The sequence below is a fragment of the Lathyrus oleraceus genome, chromosome 1 (genome assembly GCF_024323335.1).
Source record: "Lathyrus oleraceus cultivar Zhongwan6 chromosome 1, CAAS_Psat_ZW6_1.0, whole genome shotgun sequence".
Taxonomy (NCBI): Eukaryota; Viridiplantae; Streptophyta; class Magnoliopsida; order Fabales; family Fabaceae; genus Lathyrus; species Lathyrus oleraceus.
In genome coordinates, this window is record NC_066579.1 from 444,269,148 (window position 1) to 444,291,178 (window position 22,031).

At 32.0% G+C, this 22,031-nt stretch overlaps 1 protein-coding gene across 1 annotated transcript; it reads right to left on the bottom strand.

Annotated features, from left to right (window-relative positions):
• Window positions 1–1,361: 1,361 nt before the first annotated feature.
• Window positions 1,362–7,458, bottom strand: LOC127081854 (receptor-like protein 4). The gene is made up of 10 exons (XM_051022083.1): window positions 7,236–7,458; window positions 4,681–5,736; window positions 3,922–4,069; window positions 3,210–3,281; window positions 2,918–2,989; window positions 2,469–2,540; window positions 2,315–2,392; window positions 1,999–2,180; window positions 1,744–1,886; window positions 1,362–1,649 (listed from the first exon to the last, which is right to left on the bottom strand). Exons 1-9 carry the CDS (start codon window positions 7,306–7,308, stop codon window positions 1,762–1,764), a joined length of 1,878 nt encoding a protein of 625 aa, XP_050878040.1. The 5' UTR covers window positions 7,309–7,458; the 3' UTR covers window positions 1,362–1,649; window positions 1,744–1,761.
• Window positions 7,459–22,031: the final 14,573 nt, after the last annotated feature.

Consider the following 22,031-nt stretch of genomic DNA (forward strand, 5'->3'; position numbering starts at 1 on the left):
ATTTCACTCACCTACATACGAACATGCTATAACTTAGAAGATCCGTTTACTAAGCCACTGGCCAGAGACTTAGTACGAACAACCTCGAGAGGAATGGGGTTGAAACTCCTTAAATAAAGGTTCCGACAACGGCAGCAACCCAATCTTATGTTAACAAAACATTAACTTCAAGATTCAATGGGTAACAACAAGTCGTTGAATTGGATGTAAGTCAAGAATTTGGGAAATAAGGTTGACTGTGTTGAATTGAGGGTTGAGGTTTCCAAAACCTCTTAATGAAGTTCATTAACGAAGAAGAGTATCTATTGGAAAGGATGCTATATGAACCTCACCTATGTGAATTTTGAGATGGTGCCGTCTCAAAGTGAGAGTTGGAGTTTCTCTCATGAAAAATTCATGAAAAGGATAGCATATGGCCATAAATAAGTGCTAAGCGAGATATGTAAAGGAAGAACCTTTAAAGAGTGTGTGTAAGGTAACGCCGGTCTGATCCCATGGATTAATGGTTTAAAAGCTTTGCTACCAAACATTCCGATTAAACTTTGCGTTATCCTCACTAAGGTTAAGTTTAAAATCGAAAGATACCTAACTGTATTAACACTTTTTATATTTCACTATCTGGAATGATTTTTGTCATTATTAGAACTAGTGGGGGATTGTTGGAAATTGTTTTGCAATATTAGTTCCAAAATGACAAAAGAGTTAAATAGCATTTAATGATTTGAATTCAATTTTTTAGTTATTGTTTTGTTTGAATTTTGAATTCAATTTTCATATCTTTTCATGAAATAGTGTCATATATGAAACATTGTGTTTTATGGTGAAATGGTGTTGTTTCATCAAAGGTTGCAAACTTTTGAAACAACATCCATATCTCCTATAAATATATGATTCTATTCAGAAAAATAAAACAAGAACTAAAAACGAATTTCTCTTCCAAATTCCAGAAAACCTTCCTTGCATTTCGGGTTATTCACTTGTCTTGTGCAGACTCGAAATAAGGCTGACATTATCCTGAGTGTTCTTGCATTTTCCAACTCTAAGACATAATAAAAGAGTGCTTGAAATACTTTTAAGGAAAGTGATTCTCAATCACGATTCAGTCCTGGATCCATTTAATTTTACCGAATTTTCTAACAATCATCATGCTTAACCACTTATAAGCTACAATTTAGGTGCCTTTGATCATGTTGTTTCATTGATAAATTTTGTTTGCCTTTAAAATATAAAAATCAGAAACCAAATTCCATGCCAATTTGGCAACTTGGTTGTTTTTCCCCTTTATTGGCGCATAGACAACCACGCTTTTAAATTAATTAAATTTATATAAAAGATTATATAAATGAATCAACCAGTGCAGCTGTTATGTAAAGTAGCCCTCATATCTTCCACACAATATTATGATTTCTGTTTACATTTCAATTTTGAAACTGTTACAAATATTCTATCAGCGGACTAAGAAAGGTATAGAAGTTTAAACGTAGAATGAGAAATAAAAAACGTAATGGTGGTAATGTACAAAACTGTGATTTACAAATTAGTAGGATTCTGATTCTCAGTCCGTAAGAAGGTGCTTCAGTGGGATCAAGAAACTGTTAATATTTGGGGAAGCAGGTGATGGAGTGCATCCATCAGAAGATCGAAATACCCTGCCATACATGCCCACATAAATATGATTCTAGAATGAGAAAGAAAGTTGAAAATGGAAATATGTAGAATGTTAGGATAGTCTTCCAAATGTACCAGAATAAATGGGATATGCTATCCTCCAAGCAAGATAGGTCCATTCTCCACGGCCGTATGAGCATTGCCATAATTATTATGCCTCGTCATCTGGATGTCGCGTGAAAAATGGGTCCTTTTTTTTGCATATGGTGCTGCCCTTGCTATAAAAGAAAAAAGAGATATACTATTGTGATTTCAAAGTACAACTACAAGCTCTATATAGCTAGAATAAGCTCACTGCAAAACAGTATACTAAGATGATAACATCCTTACCTGCAATTTGCTGAGCCCGGATGATATTTTGCCGCCTCTTCCACCAGCAAACTGAACAGGTAATCAGAAGTAGAAAAGTAAAAGAAGCACCTAACCCAATACCAACTTTAGCACCGGTAGAAAGATGAGGTCCGCATGTTGGTAATCCGGGTATACCACACAGACCTGAATTATCTGTAAAACTGCAGAAATCAAAATGTTCAGATTTAGCAACCTTAATCATAAAGAACGGGGAGAAATAGTATGTAGATATGGTTCTCTTCTCTTTGCATATAAATATTCCTTAAGTTTATTCTAGATTTTGATCACAACATACTTGAAGCTAGCTCTGTGCAAAAGCCTTGCTCCTAGAGTTGCTGGGACCATTCCAGACAGAAAGTTGCCATTAAGGTTCCTGCATGGAGATTTTTTATTATGGACTTGTAATTTTCTAATTCGTCGTGCGTGCAAGTTAAACAATAGAGTCTTACAATGTCTTTAACGACGTCAATTGTCCCAGGCTTTCAGGAATTGATCCATTGAAAATGTTGTAGGACAGGTCACTGCATGTGTACATGGTATTCAAAATTATATTTACCATGATAGCGAAACAAAAGATTCAAGCCTCTCAGTATTCTAACAGTACGCTTTTCTCAAGCGGTTTAAATCAAAGCACGATGAAACTGATTCATTTAAGTTCTACAACTCACTGACATACAAATTTAGTATCTTACACCTTGTTCGACCGCCCAGTATTTAGAACTAAAGCTACAACCCAAAGCATTAATATTTTATGTAGATACTATATTTGCTTTCTTTGCCGATTTTTTATGTTATCTTGTTTCGAGCTCATTATATCTTGTCACTTCGATCATTCTTATTCATGGAAGAACTGGAATCATGGATGAACTAAGAAAAGTAAGAACAAGAATTCACTTACAGCACTTGCAAGGTAGTTACTGTTCCAAGTGAAGATGGAATAACTCCACCAACGCCGTTTCCACTCAAGTTCCTGCAATGTACAAGTAAAACGAGCATGAGAAACTGCACAATAAACATACATGCTTTTTCTATTTTGAATTGGAAAAAAAAGGAAAGAAAAAGGTCAAGCTATTCAAATATCAGTACTTGCCATGTCACTTTTTTTTATTGAGATCTACATAAGCATAATTCATACATTCATTCAATGACACAAACTTTAATGCTTTTCTAAAGTAAAACAGTTAACTTACAGGATTTGTAGATTATGCAGTCTGGAAATGTCTTTTGGCAAGAAACCTTTCAGACCTTGATTGTCAAGACCACTGTTCATCAACAGATACAACATCAAATATGAGAGATATTGATATTAAATATTGAATGCAGATTTCAACACAACAAGATGGCTTTCTACCCTAGTGGTGATTAACAATCTTTTTGCTAAGTGCATGGTATAGATTTTGTACTGAGTTTATTTTGAATGCAACCAGAGCCCAAAGAAATGTAAAAAAGGAGAAAGCTAATCTAAGGAGGAAAATTTATAGCTAAAGTCTTCTATTTTTATTTTCATTTTTTGTGTGAGAATCAAATTTGTTGATCTAAAAGCTCTGACACTGAAGAAAAAAAAATGCCACTTGATTTTAGTAAAACAGAAAGAAAATATTGAGAGGTAAAAGTAATTAAAAGAATTAACGGGAAGGTGAAATTAAATGTTACCTCAAAATCAAGGCTACTTCTATAGTGCACAAGTGAGACGAGTCTTGCATCATGTACAAGTTAATATCTAGTACACCATTGGATCAATAAATTCTACCATTGGATAAAATGAGATATGATAAGACTTCTTGATCCAATGGTTAAAGACACACTTGTGCATGGTGCAAGACTATTTTACTTGTGCCATTATACAAAGCCCAAAATTAAATATGCAATAAAAGTCTAAGTAAAAGGATGATAGGAAATTACAGCCCATCAATGACCCAATTGCCGGTACTTTTGTTTAATTGGCAATCCACTCCAGTCCATGGATGTTGTTGAGGAACACATGGATCACCATTCCACCCAAACCTGGGAGGAAGCCCCAAAGCCTTCTTCAATGTTTGCAAAGCCATAACTAGAGTAAAAGAACAATGATCAACTGGCTAAATACTACATGCATTTGTATTACAGGAAATCACATGTACTAACATTAATAGTACACCAAATCAGAAAACAAGTAAATGTAACCAATTAATACAAAGCTTGAATGTCATCTTAGATAGAAATAGGAAGCCAGAACAACAGCAATCAGTTAAGGAAAAATGTAACAAGACAAAGACCTAAGAAGTAAAAAGTGTGAGGATGAATCTAAAACTAACAAGTACCAGCACATAATTTGGTCTAAACCAATTTCATGTTATATTCATGATGAATAACGAGACGCCTACCCAAAATAGAGTATCTTGAGATTTGTAAACTAATAAGAGAAAAAGAAGGCAGACACCCTCATGATTCTGCATCACTAATAAGTTCCCAAGAAAAGAATGCAAATGTTAATGCCCATTTCACAAAGACCTAACGAAAGTCCAGATTGCATGCGGGTACTAAAAAATCATGCAACAACCCACAGTTTAATTAATCACATATTAAATATCACATGTCGTTAGGATATAAATTCATGTTGTACCCAGGCAAAAGGAATTTATGTTGAAAAAAATGAACAAAAGTAGGGGTTGCCATTCGAACCTTCATCTGATAAAGTTTTTGACTCGGGCAGTATAACCTCCAATATCTCAATGGCAGTGATTAAGGCAAGACTACCTTCTTTTGGGCTCAAAGTTATTGTTAAAGATCTCCCGTTAACAGTAACAGTTTTATTAAGCACAAGGGCAGTATATCGATCCCCACTCCATTTCACAATGTCAACATTTTTAAAGTGAACGTCACCATTAATCATAATGTCAAAGACCCTTTGACCTTTGGAAGACACTGAATTATCAATCTCAGCAAAATGTAACCAAACAGAATAGTTTTTGTTAGGATCCACTTCTAATATATATGATAAATCAGGCTGGCTACTAGTACTAACAAGTGCTGATCGGTAAAGAGTTTCTGGATAAAAGTTTGGTGGATAGGAAGCTTTTTTAATTCTAGTTTCAACGGATCTTGGCCGGTCAGAATCCTGACCAAAAGTTTTGGTATGCTGCCAAAATCTGTCCCCTCCTAGAGGATCCGCACCATAATCCACACCAAATTTTGACTGCCCAAAGCCACAACTGAGTCTTTTAACTGTTCTAAGTATTACCTCTTGACTCCAGTTAGGTTCAAAATAATAAGCTTTATTATCAATCTGAAGAATCTCAATCGAAAGGATAGCTGGATCCCCATGACCAGTGCTGTGAAAACATATCGAGACAGTATGGTCCATAAGAAACACCCGGGCTTCTGTAAATGCTTGATCATCCCGAGTGGTCCAACCTGGTTTCAAAGAATATATTTGAGTACCTTGAATGGATATGTCAAATAGAGGTTCATTAGTAGCTCTAGCTTGTGCAACAAGTCCAAAAAATATCCTGATAGAGTAGTGCCCCTTTGGCACTTTAGAAATCTTGTAGCAATTTGAAGGACCTTCAGACAAGGGGAAATAGCGAAGAGTTTTAAGAGGAGGTGTAATGTAACTTGTTTTAGATGCATTTGCAGGTATGCCTCCTGTATATCCAAAGTCTTTATACCATAGGGTAGTTGTTGGTTTTGTTTGAACATTTTGACGAGCCCCGCAACTTATGCGCATAGCAAATGGTCCTGCAATGGATACAACGTTTCATACATTTGAACCAAGTCAAAGAGAACAAAAATAAATTCCAAATAATAAAAATCATTTTAGTATTATGACATGCACAAAGAAGTCATGCTGGTTTAACTGACACTAAAATCCACCCAAAGAATAGAACAGCAGAAAAAATAACCTGGGACTGGGAACTACCTCTTACTGTGAAACTCAAATATTCAGGCTATGTTTAGGAGTTGAATTTTGTAGGAAAAGGGAGGGGAAGACTTGTTTTCCATTTCTAAATTAAAGTATTTATAGAATATTTCTAAAATTGATCAAAAGGGTGATTGAAATGTTATATGATTATATATCTTGCCATCTTTTTATTTTTTAAAATCTCAGGTATATCCCAACATTAAGACTTCACCCTCCAAACCCTTCCCCTTCAAAGCTCTCCAAAAACCAATTCCCAAACATACTTGCCAATAGATATCACGCACATGCAAACAAGCATAATTTGATCACATCACTAAGACCATAGCAGATTAAATCCAACCATTGGTGCAACATTTGACCAAGAAAGTGAGTTCTATGAATCAACATAAACCGGCACAGCGCGAATTCAACAAATTTCAATACAACTGTGGTATTATTGAGAATGGTACATAACTAAAACAAGGAACCAAACTTAGTTTCACTTTAAAATCATTCTAGAATTGATTCTACACCTCCAAAATTGCTTTTGCCTCTTCCAAAAGCTAAACCAAACATACACTTAGAATTAGTTATTGATGTGTAGAATTGATTTTGACATGTTTGGTTGCTCTCGAGTAGAATTGATTCTGCTTTTCATAATTGATTCTACTTGAAGCTACAATTTGTAGTTTTTGAGTTTAAACGTGATGTTTACACTGAAATTTGTTGGCCAACTCATTTTTACATAAACATATTCAAACATAAATCACTTTACATCCAACTCACTTTTAACCAGAATCAATTCTAAGAAATCAATTCATTCAGAATCAATTTTCTTCACCACAGAACCAAACATACACTTAACCCGTAATCTGGATAACCTTATCACATTTATTAGTCTTGAGAACAAATCATTCAACTACAGAGAATCAGAAAATTTCAGTCCAGATGCATGAAGCATTCAAACTTAAACCATAAGCAAAACAACAAGTTTTAGAAATTAACTTTATTAACTTGATGATATTATTATCGAATTTTCCTTTTTCTTTCTTACTATACATGACATAAACAAAATCAAGCACAATTAACCAAAAGGGGAAAAAACTGCATTCGTTCACTTTTCCATAATCAATTCATAACTATATTCTCTCCCTTCCTATATTAGGAATCAAATGTAATGTAACACCAATTACACATATTAATTAACTTATCAATTCAACACAGAAACACAATAAAAATCCAACAAAGCAAAAATTCAAACAAATCCAAATTCAAATCCAAAATCCTTATGAATCAACAACTTTTCGAACTCAATGCAGATGAAAATGAAGCTAACCTCGTTGAGCTGAACTCGCCAGAGAAGAAGCAAAGCAGAGTAAGAACATCCGTAGCAGAAGAAATCGAAGCATTGTGGTGGTGGTGGTGGTTTCCTCTTCTTCAGTCTCACTCTCTCTCTCACATCATCCCTGGTTTTCTAGAGAGAGAAAGAGGAAGAGAGAGAAAATTCTTGAACGTGTCTGAATGAAGTTAGTTTAGCAGTAAGTAAGTAAAGTTCACAGTTGAAATATTTATTACATAATCAATTATAGTATTAATTTGTTAACTAACCATTTCTATAATCTTCTTTTTTTTTTCTTTTCTGAGTTTAGTTGACTCGTGAATGAAGGGAGAAATAGCTGTCATCTTCTGCTGACCTTTATTACTACTGCTGTAGCTCAGCATTTATTTATTTATCTTACATATATTTAAATGTATTTTTAACTGGATTTTCTTTTTTAAAAAATAATTCACTTCTAAATTTATTTTCACAATCATTCAAATTTACAATCTTAAATATAATATAATTAAAATTCATCTCGTTAAGCAAATTCGATTGATAAAGAGATATATATACAGAGTTACGAGTTCAATTGATAAGTATGCAGAGATATTAAATAAAGTTGTGAATTCAAAATCGCCGCATCTTATTTATTTATTCTAAAAGATGAATTTTAACCTTAATTTATTTAACAAAAAAATGATAGTAACGTACCTCCAATCTTTTATTTAAATCCGTTATTCAAAAATATAAAAAGAAATGACAAGACATACTTGAAAATGAATATCTAAAATTTTAATTTTTTATGTAAAAGAAAAATAGAGCTGGCATGAGTTATTTACAAAAATTTATATTAATGATCGCGCTTAAAAAATGAACTGGATTAAACTGACATATTAAAATACGTAAATTTAAAATTTTAGTCTTTTCCAAAAAAAAGGGTAAAACGGTCATGTCAACGGAAAATTTGTCATCCTTAAAGTCAAACATATATTTTTTTCTAATACTACCTCCGTTTTTTATTATAAGTCACTTTGAAAAAATATTTTGTATCACAATATAAATCGTTTTATTAATGTTATATTTTCTATTATACCCTTAAATATTTATTATTTTCTCTGATTTTAATTATATCAGCTTATCTCTTCCAATATCATTAATGAAGGACAATTTTGTAAATTTTTTCATAATTTCTTATTTTTATACCATAATTATTATATTTTTTAATACGTGTAAAGAGTCAAAAACGATTTATAATAAAAAATGGAGGGAATAATTTTGATCGAAATTTTATTCATAAAACGAATAAATTGAATGTTTAAATTTAAATCTTAATCTTGAATCACATGTTACGATGTTAAATCTTTTGAAAAAATTTTATTATTTATTGTAATATTTTTTAATTCGAAATTAATCTGTGTAATTATATGCAGAAATTTTTATATAACAAAAACATTTCATTCTTTCGATCATATATTTTAATCATCTGATATTTATAATTGATAAACCATAAAATTCTTTTATATTAATGGTCCATATAAATTAAAATGGGAGGTAAAATTCTACAATGTTATGAGTATAGCTTTAACGTATATGATATGATTTGAGGCGAATGATCGGTTTCTATATTAATATATGTAATTATATTCAATTTATTTATTTATTTATTCAATTAAATTATTACTGATATTTGGTAGTATGTATTAAATTTAATACATGTCTCTATATTAGTGCTTCGTTATTGTATTATTGTAGCGTAGAAGTAGCAAGTGCCATGGATTTTCTCTAGATAGGTGAGCCCCACTTTACTCCTCTAAGAGTAGTAAAATAAAAGTAATAGAAATATATTAAAATTGTAGTTCCAAAGGAGTAATGGCTGGTCGAGGTGGATTTGCTTTTTGGGGGAATGAGACGACAAAAGAAATGTGAAAAGGATAACAAGTTCACGGGATAGGGAATATGAATTTTCCAATGCGCTCCAGGGTTGAACTTAATTACGATATTAACCTTCAGAAATGGGATTATTTGATGATCTTGTGGATCGGACGGTGGAGAATGCTCGTGTGTTTTTTTGACATTGTAGGGGAGATGGATTTGGTTTAATGCGCCGCAATCATCGGAAGGCGTCACCTGCGTAAGCAACGCATATGGAGTAGGGTCAAAATTTCTACCAACAATTTTTTATTTATTCTTTTTTAATATTGATCTCTTTTCTAACATATGTGAAATTAATTTGTAAGAAATATTGATATTATTATACCGGATATTTTGTAATAGTTATTTTTATTTTGATTTTGATATTTTGACATCTGATTTTGTGATTGACTAATCTAATATAATCAACCATATCATTCATTTGCGATGACTCGTTTAAAAATATAGCAAAATTTTATATATATCTGATTCAATACAACGTTTAAATCTTTGACCTTGAGATGAACATACTCTCAAGACCCAAATCTTTTATGTATAGCATGATAACTAATATTAATGTCCTTATATTATGTTAAGTGTGTGTGGTGTTTATTGCCTTTTGAAATACTAACATGTATGTATGTGAATTTGAAATGTTTGTGAACAACTTAAATGGTGAAAAAATATTGTGTGTACTTTTTGTGTTGCAATGATATTCCAAATGGCTTAATGATATCTTATCTTGTATAATGCATAATCTTCATGAGACAAGACATGATTCATTAATAGGGTAACAATTCATGGTGGTTAAATAATAAAACTCATTTTATTAATAAAAATACATAAATTAACTATAAGAATATAAGAATGTCTCGAGTTAACTAAGTTCCATGTCTTGGGCGACATGATCATTATTTAATTCATTATACTTGTAGGTGACATGAGGTAATCTTTCTCTTATTATATATTACGTCCGTTTTTTATTATGTTATTTTGAAAAAATATTTTGTACCACAATATAAGTCGTTTATAATATCAATAAATCATTAATATTATTTTTCCTATTATATACCCTTAAATATTTATTATTCTCTCTCCTTTCGATTATGTCAATTTGTCTTTTCAATACCATTAATGAAAGATGATTTTGTAAAATCCTTCATAATTTATCTTTTTCATATCATAATTATTACACTTCTTAATACGTGTGAAAAGTCAAAAACGACTTATAATAAAAAACTGAGGGAGTTGTGTCGTTCTTAATTGGGGAAAAGTTTGCTAGTTCTAATAGGTGTTACTATTGCTTAAGTACGATGAAGAAGATCATAACAACTCTCGTGCTCTTATCGTCATTTACAATGGAGTTGATAAAAATATTTGTTTGCTCATTAATATTTGTTCAAGTGCCAAGAAGCTTGAGAGACCCCTCAGACTGCACGTGAAGGCACCTCAAAAGTATGCATATTAATACTTCAGCTCATCACTATCAGATTTGAAGATGAAAAGATCGTGGAAACTCTTGTCCTCTCAATGACATTTACAATGGAGTTGACAGAAAAATTTAAGCCCGTTAATACTTGTTCAAGTGCCAAAAAAGCTTAATAAGACCCTACATATTGCACATGAAGTCACCTCAAAAGTACACATGTCAAAACTTCAGCTCCTTACTACCAAATTTGAAATCTAAGGATGAAAAAGGACGAAACTATTATTGATTTTAATGTTCTTATTCATGATATAACCAATAGCTCATTTGCTCTTTGTGAAAGAATATCATAAGAGAAAATGGCTAGAAAAAATCTCAGATCTCTTCCAAAGGGGTTTGATATGAATGTCACGATCATTAAAGAAGCATAAGATATTATCACTATCAAAGTGGATGAACTCATTGGCTCGTTACTCACTTTTAAAATGGCTATCAATGACAAATTAGAGAAAATAAACAAAGGTGTGACATTTAAAATTAACATTGAAAATGATTATGAACGGGTAGAAGAAGATACTTATGATAACGTATATGAATTTATTACATTACTTGCAAAAGGATTTGGTAAGGTTATGAGAAGACTTGACAGAAGGTCAAGGAATAATGTCACAACTGGTGTCAGAGACAATCTACCACCCAACTTCAAAGGACTCTGTCCACAACAGAAAGGTGGAGAATGATATAAGCAAAACAAAAGCAAATGAATCAAGTGTCATGAATGCAAGAGATTTGGTCACAGACAGACGAAAAGTACATTTTTCCTAGGAAACAGAAGAAGGAATACACTACCATATTGTCATATGAGGAATCATAAGACGATAGTTGTTACACCTCGAATTCGATTAATTTATTTAATTGAATTTAGTTGCATTTTATTTAAATTAATAATTGATCTATATGTTTTTATTTGGATAATTGGTGAATAAATATGGTTTGGAAGGTATTGGAAAGAGTTAAGGGAATGACATAAATTAATTAGATCATTTTATCTGACTTAAGTTAAGTGGAATAATTAAAAGTAAGGTAGTTGTAGACAAATAAGAGAAATAATGGAATTTTGTGGATAATTGAATTATTAGAAATTAAAATAAAAGAAATTGGAGTTAGTAAGAAAGGTAACGACAAAATAAGGATTAGGAGAAAAAGTTGAGGGTAATAAGAGAATAACCTAATTAAGGGGAATTAGGTTTTAGTTTAAATAGGAAAGGTGAAGGCTATACCTTTTATAGTATGTATTATTTTGGAATCAAAGAAAAGAGGCAAGGGAGACAACCTAGGGTTTGGGAAGAAAAACATCATTGTTGAGGAGCTTAGAGTTTGCTTTGCTAAAAATTCAAGGTAATGAAGGAGATTACTCTTCTATAAGTGTATATTGTATGAAGGGTAAAAAGGGATCTTCATCCTCTTCTAGAGTTTTCTTTTGATTCCACCATTGTTGATGTATTTATATGTTCTTGATGAAAATGATGTAAATTACATGTCCAATTATTGTGACTCATGATTTTATCTGTGTGTTATTACACGAGTAATTGTTAGGAATTGATTCATGCTGTTAAATTCATGATATGATGTGTTTGAATGATACAATATAAATTGGTATGATGTATGAGGATTAAGGATTGAAGGAGATGAAGTGAACGTGATATAAAATTTGATTTTTTGGAAAATTGCTTGATGTCAATCGATTGACCCCCGATGTCAATTGATTGATCACGTGAAAATTTGGGAAATTTGAAAGAAAGAACGATGTCAATCGATTAATTCCATCAATCAATCGACTGCTCTTAGCCAAAAAGCGAAGAATAGGAAAAATAGAATGTAATGAGGAATTTGGCCAATTGATTGATGGTATTTGTCAATCGGTTAATGCTAGTTAAAATTTGAAAAATTTCTGAGTTGAAACTATTATTCTATCTGATCATTTTTTGCCATAACTTTGGTTTTGTGAATTCAAATGAGGTATGGTTTGAAGCGTTAGAAGGATAACGTGTATGGTTATCCCATAGTGATGTATTAAGAGGTTAGACGGGTACTGGAAGTTGTGAAAATTAATTGTTTTGCTTGTTACGTAATAGTTGACGGTAACAAACAATTAATTATTGTGAATGAATGAAGTAATGATGAAGCGATGATAATATGAATTAATATGATTAAGTGTTATATGAATGTTTATTAGATGTGTGAATATGTGATGTGAAGTGTGAGTATAATTATGTGACTTATTGTGAATACTTGTTGATGATTGTTGAGATGTGGAGTTTGGAATAAGAACTATTATTTATGCGTTTAGGCGCATGATTGTTCAGAGTCAGATGTGGGGTTGTAATCATTGTTGTGTTATTGTCATTACATTATTGTATGTCAATCATCATATGTTGTCATTTTTATGAAAGAGGCGAGTCACAAGTTTAGATGTTGGGAATAATGATTATCCCAATCTTAGATGTTGGGGCCTGAAGCTCAAATGTTAGGGCTTGAGGTTTAGATGTTTGGACCCAGTTCATATGAAGAACCACTGTTGAGTCGGTACCACATGTGAAGGTGGCAAGAAACACAAGAAATATGGGTTTGAATTGTGTTTCTAATAATAAAAGCTTTTTCAAAATCAACTCAATCACACAATAACACAAATAAGAAAAATAATAAAGTTATTTTTATACTAGTTTGTTGTTAACGAAGCTACCTTCAGTCCACCCTACCAAGGTGATTTTGCCTTATCAACAAGGACTTAATCCACTATAATCGAAACTGATTACAGACACCACAAAGACAAATCATCTTTGTTTAATTGAGTATATATGACTAAAACCTAGTGTGTGTTTACATGTATTACTTATAAGAAAGTAGATTAACATCTTTGTCACTAAAGGAAACCACTCAAACAACTTTGAGATTTACAAGTGTGTGTTTATAAGTATTACTTCTAAGAAAGTAGATTAACATAAGTTAAATACAATAAATATCTCACACAATAACGAGCAACAACTCTTGTGTGTTTATAAAGACTATACACAAAAAATATTTACTTCAACAAAATAGCGTGTGTATGAGCTTAGTATTACGCAGTGATTTAACAGCTTCTTCAATTCTTCCAAATCTCCTTTATATAAGTAGTTAAAATATCGGTTGAAGGGTATAATTGGAATAGAAAATTGCAAATGTCTTTTTGTAACGGTTTGCATATAGGAGACAAAATGGTACAATAGTACTGTCTTTAGCCCATAAAATCATCGTAGTTAAGGGAATGGTGATCTTGTATCGTGTACTATTTTTATGATGCAAAACCTTTTGATCTTATCTTCTAATCTTCAAAGGTTTCTGATGAATTGATGTTGAAGCATGCTTAGAAGGACCAAGAGACTAGTTGATAGAATCTTCAGAACTTTGATCTTCAGAGTATTGACATAGTTCCAAAGAACCTCGTTTTCAGAGTCTTCAGATCTTGTTCTTCAAAACCTTTAGAACTTGAGCACATAATCTTGAAGGCTAACAAACCTTCAGAGGATTTTCAATCAGAGTCACAGTTAAAAACTTTAGCACAAACATTCACCAAAACCGTTGTCTAAGAGCTTTCTAGAACTTGACAGTATCTTGTAAAACACTTGTATTTCTTCAAAATCAAAGTGTGTTGATTTCATAATCTGTTGATATCACACGTTAATGCTTAAGAGTCAAAGCTTGTTAGCAAAACCTACACACTAGATAAAAACCATTAGTGTACAAAACTATTCTCTAAGAAATAATGCATTGTTATCATCAAAACTAAAGGCCAAATGCATAACCAAAATTTGTTCTTACAATCTCCCTCTTTTTGATGATGACAAAATCATGTATTTTTATGAACAATTTTTACTTGGTTTAATCATATAAAATTATCAGAGTAACATTTGTAAGCTCCCCCTGAATTTTATACTGTTAAAAATTATTTTTCAACTTGGAATATTAGAGTTAGGTTTGCAAGCTCCCCCTGAATTTAAGACTTAAAATAATCTTAACACATATACAAATCTCGATCAGCATAAAAGAAATAACTTCCCATAAGGCATAAGCCTGATTGTTACTATCTCCCCATTAAGGAAAAGCCTTATTGTAATGGTTGAAGTAACTTCTCGAAAAGCAACAACTTAGGTACAAAAGTATTTTATTCATAATCCTTGCTTGAGTGTCAGAAAGTCTGAATATCAATCTCGTCACAGAGCATGATTTATCAGAGCTTTCATATCCTGGTTGTATTTCTCATGTCTGATTGTTATCAGAACTTGAATATATCTGGTTCATAGCTTGTATACGCCTGATTCAAAGTTTGCATACTACTGGTTCAACCTTGATCATTTGAACTTAGTTCAGAACAAGAATATGTTTGGTTAACTGCAAACTGCTTAGTTAACTATTTAGAACATATGCTTGGTTCTTAAACATAAGCTTGGTTCCTATGAACTTTATTCAGCCTGCTTGGTTAATGCCTTAAAACATGAAATACTTGGTTAACATGATGAACTTTTTCAAAGTTCTCAGAATCACCAACGTTAGAACATATAAAAACATGTTTGAGTTTTAGAATGGAATTAGGTATATCAAAATCAGAGTTATTCTTTCTCCCCCTTTGTTATCATTCAAAAAAGATAAAATAAAAGACAAAGTAAACCAGGAATAGAATTTCATTTCATTAAACAAAAAACTCAGTACAAGAATGAAATAGAAAACAAAGATAACACAAAGTTTTAAAAACCAGGGTTTATGAGGGGGTGGTAGTCTTGATAAGATATCTCTAAGAAGCCCTTAAATCTTTAAATTCTTCTCATCCTGATGCTTGAGTCTCTCTTTAACTTCAGAATACTTAGCTGCCAGATGCTCCAAAGTCTTCAAAATGAATTCCTCATAAACCACAGTCTTCTTGAGTCCAAAGATACTTCCATCTTACTCTTCTTATCGAGCATACCAAAACAACGCCTTCCAAAACCATAATGACCCAGAAGAGTAGCAATAGATTTCTCATAAATGGAGATCTTGTGACCCAATACATATGACACCACCTGACGATTCGTAGCCTCAATAAAAATCCAGAATTTCTTAACTAACTCTTCATAAACTGGTCCTTTTAAACGTTCAAAGTAACCTTCTCATCCTTAAAAATCTCAAGGTTCCAAACAGATCATGTCCATTTGCTTTGAGGTTATTAAAGTTCACAAAAAAATCACACAAGATGTTTAACTTTTCAACTGGAGTAGACAACGTGAGTTATTGAAGTCCTTCAAGTACTTGATCTTGCTATTGAGGTTGCTGTTGTTCTTGAATTTGTTAAGTAGATTATTGTGAAAATGTCATTGTTGATGAAGAGAAGGGTTTTAGGGTTTGTTGAAAGTTTATGAGTTAAAAGAGAGAAAGTGTAGGTTGTGATAGTAGCGAAAGTGTGTGGAGTGAGTTTAAATAAACGTTCTACAATCATGAAAAAGTTTATAGAAAATCAAAAACTATGACAAGGAGGTAAAGCGTGAAAGATTTTACTTAATCCCAAGATTTATTCACCCAACGTGTCACATCATCAAATCAGAAATAGTTCAGTTTTCTAAGACAACTGTCTTAAAAACTATTCCACTAATTGAGACTGGTTGACAACTATTTAATGAAAAAAAATAGTATACATAAAGAAAATTTATTTAACCAAACAAGTTCTTATTGGATGCATCTGAACTTATGAAACCTTCTTACTTCAGAAGACTCACACGTTCAGAACGACCAACAATTCTCAAAGTTTCATTTTTCAATTCTGAAAGATTAACATTCTAAGAAAAACATCTTTTTCATTTTGGACACAAGTCCATTTCCAAATTTTTCAGAATGAAAATCAATCTATCTTCAACAAGGGGTTTTGTAAAGATATAAACCCATTGATGGTCTGTATCAATAAATTTTATATTTAAAACTCCATTATGAACATAGTCATATAAAGTGTTGTTTTATCTCAACATGTTTTCCTCTAGAATGCAAAATGAGATTCTTATATGAACAAATAGCAGAAGTATTATCACATGATCACAAAGAATAACAAGATCATGATCACAGAGAGTAACAAGATCATCATTAGTAGCAGTAGTAACACGATCATCATCATAATCTTCATTGTCTCTTTGTTTAGACCTACCCTTCTTGCCTTTGTTGTCTCTTTTCCACTGATAATAATACTTTTGTACGTGTCCTATTTTGTGAAAATAATGACACTATAGATTCTTATATCGCGACTTATATCTGCTTTTTCTATTCTCTCTACCACCTTTTGGTTCCTTTTTATGACTCCTCCCCCCGTTTTCAATGACAAATACCTCGGGTTTATATGAAGAACCGTGTTCCTTCCTTCTCGTCTCCTCATTAAGAATACCACCATTAGCCGTTTCGAAAGAAACAACACCTCTTGGAGCATAACTTGTGATAGAAACCCGAAACGTCTCCCAAGACTCTAGTAAAGATAGAACTATAAATAGTTCCAAAAGTTCATCATCAAATTTGACACTCATTCCCGACATCTGATCAAAGAGTCTTTGAAATTTCACTCAAGTGATCTGGAATAGAAGTCCCCTCATTATACTTCAAACTTATGAAGATATTCAACAAGAATAATTTATTATTCTCTAATTTAGAGGCATACAAAGACTCTATCTTCAGACAAGGGATTTCAGGTATGATTGGGTGATGATCGCTACAAATAAAAACTTGAATTGCTTTGGTTATAAGAAGGTTATTTCCTTAAGATCGAGTGAACATTTTGAAGATTTAGTAGTTTTGTGATATTTGTTCAACAAAAGGAAAATTAAGATTCAAATATGTGTTGCTTAAGCATTGGTATTAAGTTTTCAATATTGTTTGTGGTTATCAGTTCTAGAAAACCATCGTGTATTAATTTGTGAAATAGGGGAAGACTAACAAATTTTCAATGGTCTACCATTATAGACTAGACTAAGTACTGTAATACCCCAAAATTTACCCTTCATTTTTCCTAAAAAAAAAAAAAAAAAAAAAAAAAAAAAAAAAAAAAAAAATTTAATTAATTAATTAATTAATTAATTAATTAATTAAATAAATAAATAAAATAAATAAATAAAATATAACAAATTATTTTGGACTTGGGTCTCCCTCATTTGAGCCCATTACCCACGAAAATCAGTCTATAAATACTGAAGTTTCAGTAGAGGAAAACACACTTGGAGTTACACTGGGAGATTCACTGGAAAAAGATAGTGAGAGAAAGAAGACAGAACAAAGGGGGATTTTGAGGAGAAACAAAACACTCTGAGGTTTCCTTGGAACAAAACCCTGAGGAAAAAGATAGTGAGAGAAGACCTGACAGAGAACTCAAAGCAGCCTCCAAACCCTGAAGGGAACTCAACTTGTAAACCTCGCGGGTGCAACTCAATTTCAATCAAGCTCTCCAATCAGGTTTGCCCTATATCCATCATCTTTATGCCTTTTATTTGAATGCTCTAAATGTATGAGGTATTATGGGTGAATTTGATACCTTTTTGTGAGCCTTTTGTGAATTTTGATGGAATTATTCATGTGGTTACATTTTGATTTAGGGGCAACTCTGGGTTACCCTATTTTGTTTATTCTAACCTGTCTTGTGTTTCTATGGCATTGTTTTCTCTTGATTTCATCCTACTACTCTAACCCTTTGTCGAGTTTTGTGAGGGCTCACATGGCTTTCGCAGAGACACTCGCGTGGTTTCCCACTTTATTTGTGGGATACCCCCTGGAGTTTTATTCTGATTATTCGTGTTGACTGATTTCCTTTGACGGTCCAACTGGAGACATTTCAGGGTTTCTTGCCCCTTTAACTGCTATAGCTTCGGATCTTTATCCGTGTGGTAATTTTTTCTCTTTCTCATACTTTATCGCTTTCTTAGCTGGAAGACCTCGACAGGAGTCAATGTTTGAGCCCCTTGGTGGCATTTTACTTTGAGATACATGTTTTGTGTTTTGTATTCATATCCCTGCAGGTAGCGCGGTTCCTTCGTCAAGGACTGCCTTTTTGCCCTCGAGCATCCCAAACCCTAAAACCCAAAGCAACACGTTTACTCCTTCTACTACAGGCGAGTAAGTCTCCAAAGGTCGAGCATCCGGTAGATTGCGTAGTAACGTTGTTCGTCCAAAACCCAATCCATAACCCCGTAGTTAGCCGAACTACGGCTTGCTCTGATTCTCATTCCAGATGAGATACGTAGGCATAAGACGCGATGTCTTAGCGAGCACACATCCCCCCAACTCATAGGTCAGCCGAGCTACGAAGACTCTGATTCTCATATTCAGATGAGATACGTATGCAGTGGATGCGACATCCGCGCGAGTCATTTCTCTTAACCTTTTTAGTAAATAAACACATTAGGTAAACCCACACCCTTTAGACAAAAACTACAAAAGTGGATCCCGTAGAGTACTATGGATGCGTAGGGGTGCTAATACCTTCCCTTCGCATAACCGACTCTCGAACCCAAGATTTGGTTGCGAGACCCTGTCTTGTCCTTTCCTTTTTCAGGTTTACTTCGAGCGTTTCCTTTCCCTCCCTTGGGATAAATAACGCACGGTGGCGACTCTTCTGTCATTCTCTTTCGCCGGTTGTTTTTTTCGCACACTGTATTTTTCAGGTTGCGACAAGTACCAGTGAGGATGAATGTACTAAAATAATATAAATATCGGTGTGCATTTCTCTTTGTCACTCTCTTTTAAGTTTATTCATAATTTGCATGTTCATATGATTTATCACTTTCTAGCATCGTATGGTTTTACGTATTTATCGTTTTCTAGAACTGTATTTGTTAGGTTTATCTGTGTTTTAAATGTGTAGGCATAAGTTTGTATTATATCTTGTATACTAAATATTCTTTTTGCTGATTATATCTATAAACCTGTAATATAAATTCTCATTAAATTAATCAATTTGCATTCAAAATATCTTATTTTGAATTCAATTAATTAATTGACACATTGTATGATTAATAATTTTATCAATCTAATTTCCGTTGCACTTTCTGTTCATTTAGTAATTAATGTATTTTGTCAAATTCCATATATTTCCTAAAAACTTCTGCTCCCACACATTCGTGAAAACTCTCAACTTGTTTCGAAATAACTTTTTAATAGGGGAAGATCTATTCACCTTATTCTAGACCAATCTACTCCTATATTCAACCCAATAGACATTTCGTGCTACAATTTTAATCATTTCTTCCATGACTACATAGTTTTTGTTTCTTGAATTACTTATACCTCCTTCTTCAAATAAATTCAAAAGTCTTTCTTTATAAGACATCCTAGATGTTTTGTTTAGTGAATCATCCATATTATTTTCTGACTTCAGAAGAGAAAGTCTTCCTCCTCCTTAATTTTTTCTTAGATTTTTGAGGAAACCCTAACATAGTTCGGAGTTTGTGTGCATTTTTTTTACAACAAGCTTATGAAATTAACCCATTGTTATGTACCTATATATAAAATTAAAATTAATGGCTACACTCAATAAGATTATGATGTGAAATAACCAATTAATAAATATAGTATCTCTAAAAGAGTGAAATCAAATTATGGCACCATCAAAATAAATAGACATAAATAATTTTATTAATTTCATAATTATGATATACATCCAATAATAAAGAAGAGTTTGAAGAATAATAGAAATCTAATGCGACGGAAAACATTAAAATCGACTAAAAAAGAAAGATGTTAATGTCTAAAAACATCTTAATTTCATCAAATGTTGTCAAGAATATTTACATAGTTATCTTCATTATCCTAACTTAAAACAATTGGTGTAAATATATAATTATTGAAAACACAAATTTTTTATATTCACGTCTTCCAACAACAAATCATGAATCGAAAGAGTTACATGACAAATCATATGAATGAATTACAAAAATATATTATAAAGAGCATATTACTCTTAAAAATGAATAATTTAAAATAAAGTCATGTATGTTTGGATAAATAATTTTTTCACAACTATATTGATAAGTCATTTTAAAGAACTTATGGAAATAAATTTAAAAAACTTATAAAAAATAGCATAAGCTATTTTTATTACTTCTTCTAAGCCTACTCACTAACTTATATGAGTAGATAAATTTAAATAAGTTAATCTATTAGTATCATAAATTTAAAACACATACAAATAATTTGTTGTGTTTTACACGTCTTTGAATTTGTGTGGCAGTGTGATTACATATTGGTGGTTATTTTGTTTTGTGCATTTTTTAATCTTGTTTTTGCTTCTCTACTTTATTTGTGTCAAAAAGGAAGAAGCTTATAAGATATCTTAAACTTTTATTCGCATTAAGTGTTAAATGCAGGGGAACTGCTTAAAATCTTAAGACCTTAAGTCGTTTTGTGCACTTATCATTCACGAATCAAATTATTCAAAAATATCTCAAATTTGCCAAATATAAAAAATTGCGAGACTTAAATTACTTTGATGGTAACAATGTGATTTCATATATATTTTGATGTCTAACTCATTTTAGATATTTTATCGGTTAATTGTAACTTTAATTTGATCACTTTGTCGTAATTTCAGTTTTACCATTTATTGTAGTTGATGTTTATTGCAACTGCCCCGACCCTCACTTAATTTGAAATCATACAATGTTTTTTAATTGAGCAAAATGGTCAAAAGTCAACTATGTATGACTTGAATTACAAGTTATAAACCTTAAAACAATATCTTTTTAAGCCTGATTTTAATCACAACTTAGGCTGATTCAAATCAAGAATAAAAGTGAAGTTTGGAATTTGGCGTTGTAAGCTTGATTCAAGTCAAGTTTTTCCTGAATCGAATCATGAACACCTTGACTTGAATGACAATTATGATTGATTCGAATCATGCATGAACAAATATTTTGGAATTCATTTATAGTTACGTGACTCAAATCAAGTGATTGCTTGACTCAAATCACATGATTTAAATCATGATCTGAATCAAGCATTTCAAATTCAAATTTTATCATATTGATTCAAGTCACTCGTTCACTTGATTCAAATTATAATCTTGGATTTGACTTGAATCAAATTGCTCATTTCACATATTTTGTGCCTTATCTCTTACACATATATAAATAATTTGTCTTTCTCTTTCTAGAGTAATCAATCCATGTTTTTCACAATCCTTGAAAAATTAAGAGTGTTCTTCCATTCCCAAACACTTTCTCTCTAAATTCAAAATTAAAGAAAAACTTCCTTGAGTATTTATTTATTGAGTTTTGATTAAATATTGTGTGAGATTCATCTAATAAACCTTCATATTCAATCTTTAGTTATAAACCCCATTATTGTGGTTTGTTAACACTAAAGATTGAGTATGATCGGTAGTTTCAAGATACATTAGGAATTCAAATATTTTTATGAAGGTTGTGTTCTCAGATTAAATAATC